Source organism: Sinocyclocheilus anshuiensis, unplaced genomic scaffold (genome assembly GCF_001515605.1).
Source record: "Sinocyclocheilus anshuiensis isolate Anshui unplaced genomic scaffold, SAMN03320099.WGS_v1.1 scaffold557, whole genome shotgun sequence".
In the NCBI taxonomy this organism is placed as follows: Eukaryota; Metazoa; Chordata; class Actinopteri; order Cypriniformes; family Cyprinidae; genus Sinocyclocheilus; species Sinocyclocheilus anshuiensis.
This window is the reverse complement of record NW_015540883.1, coordinates 655,041-660,722: the sequence shown is the minus strand read 5'-3', so window position 1 is coordinate 660,722 and position 5,682 is coordinate 655,041. Positions and strand designations below refer to the sequence as shown.

Genomic DNA, 5,682 nt, shown 5'->3' with positions numbered 1-5,682 from the left:
GCAGCTTCAAAAACACTCCAATCAGTGAGGTCGAAGCAGGCTTGTAAATCCCGCTCTGCTTCATTAGTCCATATTATAACAGTCCTTAATACAGGTTTAGCTGATTTCAGTTTCTGCCTGTAGGACAGATGAACCAGGCAGTGATCAGAGAGCCCCAAAGCTGTCCATGGGACAGAGCGATAAGCATCCTTTATTGCTGTGTAACAGTGATCCAACATATTACGGTCTCTGGTGGGACATGTAACGTGCTGTCTGTATTTTGGCAGTTCACGGGAGATATTTGCTTTATTAAAATCTCCAAGAATGATTAAAAGAGAGTCCGAGTACTGTTGCTCTGTTTCAGTTATTAGTTCAGCCAGCTGTTGCACCGCTGCGCTCACACACGTGTCCGGAGGAATGTACACATTCACAAGAATGAACGATGAAAACTCCCGCGGCGAGTAGAAAGATTTACAGTTTATGAAGAGCGCCTCTAAGTTAGGAGAGCATTTTTTTTCAGCGTTGTTACATCTGAACACCATCTTTCGTTGATATAGAAACACGATCCACCACCTCTTGTTTTCCCTGTTAACTCTGCGATGCGATCCGCTCTGAACAGCTGGAAGCCCGGCAGATGAAGTGCGTTATCCGGAATGGCTTCACTCAGCCAGGTTTCAGTGAAGCACAGTGCAGCAGAGTTTGAAAAGTCCTTGTTGATGCGGGTGAGGAGAAGAACTAGTTCATCCGTTTTGCTACGAAGGGAACGGACATTCGCAAGATGAATGCTTGGAAGCGCAGTTGGAAAGCCACGCTCGTGGAGCTTAACCGGCATGCTTCCCTCTTCTACGTCTGAGCGTGCGTTTGAACAACACCACTGTACCACTGATTAGAATGTCCAACAAAACATCTGAATAATCAAAAACCGGAAAAATATTGTCTGGGATGCGTTGCTTAATGTTAAGGAGTTCATCTCTGGTAAAACTTATAGAAGAACGACAAAACACAGAACAAACAAACTAAAACATCAGAAGAACTGCGTAGTCTTCACATCATGATCAAACACAATGACTTTGAGAGCTCTGATGTTTTGAGTTTGTAGTTTTACTATTTCATAACAGTGCTGATGCAAGACGCCCATCTGACCCATATGTGCAATAACACAGATATTGATTTTTTAATTATCTGTACTATTACTCCTGTTCAGGTGCACGTTTCATTTATCTGTCGAGTACTTCAATTGACAAAATATGATACCCACTGCCACAGCGAACTGAAGAAGCCAGTTTCTGAAGACATTTCTGAAGAAACAGCACCAAATTTGAACGAGATTGGGTCATTCAACACTAGCCCTAACACACAATGTTTGCATTTCCGAGAGAATGGGCAGGACAACAATCTGAGTAAATTCTCAAAGTCTATACGGTAGAAGTTCATGTGAGAAGTAGAGTAAGTCTCTCAGGACCGCAGTGAAGTAGGACACGCACTCAAAAATGACCCATTTCTAAAAACACCCCAGTTATTACCTATCATTAATCCATCCTATTTTTTTGTAATGGAAGAATTTAGAAATAGCCTATAAACAGCAGGTAATTAGAAATATGACATTAGAAAGTATGGTAGTTATGACTGTAACTGCCTCCTTAGCCATGGTCCAAAGCAACTGTTTTCATACTGTACAGTGAATCTCAGAAACCAGTTAACAGAGTTATATTTCAACTCAGACTCAATGGAAATACAGTATGTGACTCTGCAAAACTGCAAAAACACACATACATGCATTTCACTTCAGTCCTGCTGAAATAAACACCAGTGTCAGTAAAACACCAACAACTTTTTACACAAATTATGATCACGGGGCAGATTATTGATTAATGAAGACTTATTTTTGTTCAAGTTTTCTGCACAATACTATGTAATGAGCTGAAAACACTTTTACTATAGTGCATGATTTGTAAACTAACAGTTTGATGTTTGCATCACATAACCAGCTTTATACGTCTGGCTTTTCTGGCGTAGTAAAAAAAATGAGTAGATGACTTACAAATTGTAGTCTGTTACTGATTACAGATTACATGATGAAAACTGTAGTTAGTAATGTAATCTAAGTTACTCATTTTAGGTAATGTATTCGGAGTACTTTTAGATTACTTGTTTATTAAACATGTTTTAAGCTTACCATTAAATGTACCATATTGATATTAAAAAAAGCAAAGAGAAAGAAAATATATTCCACTTTTTGATATCAATATCATAAAATGCATTAAACATTACATTAGTGAGTTGACAGAGCGTGAATAGTGTATAGTGAGTTGATAAAAACCTAATAATTCATTCAATCAAAAAAATGTAAAATAAAAGCAGTTTAAACACTTGAACACTAAAAATAGAAATCCTTTAATTTGCTTAATTATTAAATATCATTCTCTTTCTCTTCTCATACTTTCTTTTTGAAATTATGACCCAGAAATGTTCTTGGTAGCTTTTGAGAGATTTCCTCAGTTAATCAATATGCCTAAAAATGAAATAAAATCTCTACTAATATAAAATACTTACTTTAAAAGCCATGAACTTGTGATACGGTTTGGGAGCCCAGGCGTAAACCTCCACTGCGTTCCTCAGAGCGATGACCAGGAACTTGATTTTCTCATAGCGAACTGAAATCATCAGCATGATGTTAGTGTGGAGTAAAAGATCATGACTTATGGTGATGACACAGAAGGAAGACATTTCTCAAACCTTTCCATCCTACATGATTTTCACTAGAGCAAGAGTGACCAGTTATGAGACTGAAATCTGAATCTGCGCTCTTATCGTGTGTCAATCACCACGCTTGATCCAGAGTTTCTGTTGGTCAGGCAGCCAGCACTGGATGATGCTTTCTCCTCTAGTGTGCTGGACTGAGCTCACCAGGTGTTTCCATGCAGTGTATTATAATAAATGTCACGCTTTATAATTAAAATGTTTCGTAGGTTTTTAATAGTAGGCCTACCTTGCATGTCTCTCTGAGTTCACAGTAAAGCTGCTTGAGATGTTTGTTGGCAAACTCTATTAAACACATATGTGAATGTTGTCTTGTTCTGGACTCACCTACTTTGTAGCTCACACATCCCTCCAGTTCCCCCACTGAGGTCCAGCCCTGTTTCTTCTCCACCTCCGGATCATTACGCAAGACCTTATTTTTGGAACCTGTGATACTTTTTTCAGGATTCTTTGACGAATAAAAAGTTAAAAAGAAGAGCATTTATTTAAAATAGAAATCTTTTCTAACAATATACACTACAGTTCAAAAGTTTGGGGTCAGTACATTTTTATTCTTTCTTTTTTGAAAGAAATTAAAACTTTTATTCAGCAAGGACGTGTTAAATTGATAAGAAGTGATAGCAAAGATTTATATTGTTAGAAAAGATTTATATTTTGAATAAATGCTGTTCTTTTTAACTTTTTATTCATCAAAGAATCCTGAAAAAGTATCACAGTTTCCAAAAATAATATTTGTCAGCACAACATTGATAATAATAATAATAAATCAGCATATTAGAATGATTTCTGAAGATCATGTGACACTGAAGACTGGAGTAATGATGATGGAAATTCAGCTTTGCATCACAGAAATAAATTATATTTTAAAGGATATTAAAATAGAAACCATTATTTTATATTGTAATAACATTTTGCAAAATTACTGTTTTTTTCTGTATTTTTGATCAAATAAATGCAGCCTTGATGAGCAGAGGCTCTTTAAAGAGACTTCTTACTGAAGTCTTACTGATCCCAAACTTTTGAACGGTAGTGCATATATACGGTAGATATATTACAGTGTGTGTGTATAAATACAACATACAATAAAAATATATGATATCATTTTCTAATATTTATTAATATAATATTAATCCATTTTATTTATATTTTAGGTTTTATGGACTATTTTGCATGTTTTATTTTGTATTTTATTACTGCTCTTTATGTCTGTTTAAATGTATTTTGTTTTTACTTTTTTTAAGGATTAAAGCAAAACAACTATAAAAATTAATTAAAATGCTAAATAAATAAATGCATTATTATTTGTACTATTTTGACAAATATAGATCTAGATATTCATGTATCTCCATATAAACCCAGATAAGGAGTGTTTGGTTTCAGTCTGAATGCTGCAGAAAGACAAACACACAGACCTTGTTGGTGACGATGAAGAGCGTGTAGATGAAGATCAGCTGATGCGTCTGAATCGGGAGAAAGCGGCACTGATGGAGAGAGAACACAACGGATCCCAGCAGCGTCACCTTGGTCGGGCTGCACACACACACGCACGCACGCACGCACGCACGCACGCACGCACGCACACAGACAGACAGACAGACAGACAGACAGACAGACAGTCAGACAGACAGACACTCACTCACTCACACACGCGCACGCACACACACGCACACACACGCACACACACACAGACTGTATATATATATATATACACTAACTGGAATTATTAAGATTTACAAATGGAAGAACAACACTGTTTCTTGTAAAGATGGATTAACTGAATGCTACAAATGAGAATACTATGTTTCCATGAACTTGTTAAGAGATGACAATGATATCGTTCATGCAATTATAATAAGTATGATTTACATGTTCAGCTGGGTATAAGCCATTCTGAGTGTGAGTGTGCTTTCATGACAGATTATCTCTTCATTAACACTAAGAAGTGCACAATATTGTTGCTTGTGCAAGATTACTAAGCAGTATCATGTTTGAGAACAAGTAATGAGTGATGATATGAGTTATGCTTTAAGGGATAGGAAACAATATCATGTAATGTAATGTTGTAATGTGTGTGTGGTTAGCTGGCTGAGTAATATTGTGAGTTTTGTTTTATTATTACTTTATTGGCTTTGTTACTGTTGTTACAAGTTATACAAAACATTTTTTCAGAAGTCATTCATTTAAAGCCTGCAATTGTGCTTTCTTTAGAGTACTTTCACGCAATCAGTCGTTTTCTTAACACAAGATTATTGTGATAACTGATCCAACATGGCTCATCCAGCTTTCTCAGTTAATCTAGTGGTCAGTTCTTCCACTATCATGTGCTATCATGAAGACTACTCTGAGTCGTGCTGAAGTGCAGTATGTAGAGTGTGTACCTGATATAGTGATGAGCATGTTGAGCCCCTCCAGCACGTCCATCTGCTGGAAGCGTCTGCGGCTGATGAGAGAGTAAACTTTACCCTGACCACTGCGATCCAGCAGCCACAGGCCGCTCTCGGTGCCCACCAGCAGATTCACTCCTACACACACACAGCACACTCACACACGTACACACGCACACACACACACACACGTACACACACGCACACACACACACACACACACACACACACACACACACACACACACACACACACACACACAGAGCACAGTCACAGTGAGCAAAGACAATGATCTGCACCAATTCAAATTCATAACCTGTTTAAAGGGGTGGTTGACTTTTTTTTCTAGGCTTTTTTAGGCTAGTCTAACATGTGTTAATGCTTTGTTTAAAGGGGTCATATGATCCGATTTCAATTGTTCCTTTCTCTTTGGAGTGTTACAAGCTCTTGGTGCATAAAGAAGATCTGTAAAGTTGCAAAAACTGAAGTCTCAAATTCAAAGAGATATTCTTTATAAAAGTTAAGAGTCAGCCACACCTACCTAAAACGGCTCGTTCTA

General features: G+C 37.2%; 1 protein-coding gene across 1 annotated transcript in view; it reads right to left on the bottom strand.

Annotated features, from left to right (window-relative positions):
• Positions 1–5,682, bottom strand: part of LOC107688581 (mitogen-activated protein kinase kinase kinase kinase 4-like) — a 55,290-nt gene that overhangs the window by 17,325 nt on the left and 32,283 nt on the right. Inside the window, exons 26-29 of the mRNA XM_016486287.1 lie at positions 5,100–5,261; positions 4,057–4,066; positions 3,067–3,173; positions 2,533–2,633 (exon numbers count right to left, since the gene is read on the bottom strand). Coding sequence (XP_016341773.1) covers positions 2,533–2,633; positions 3,067–3,173; positions 4,057–4,066; positions 5,100–5,261 — 380 coding nt within the window. The remainder of the gene's footprint in view (positions 1–2,532; positions 2,634–3,066; positions 3,174–4,056; positions 4,067–5,099; positions 5,262–5,682) is intronic.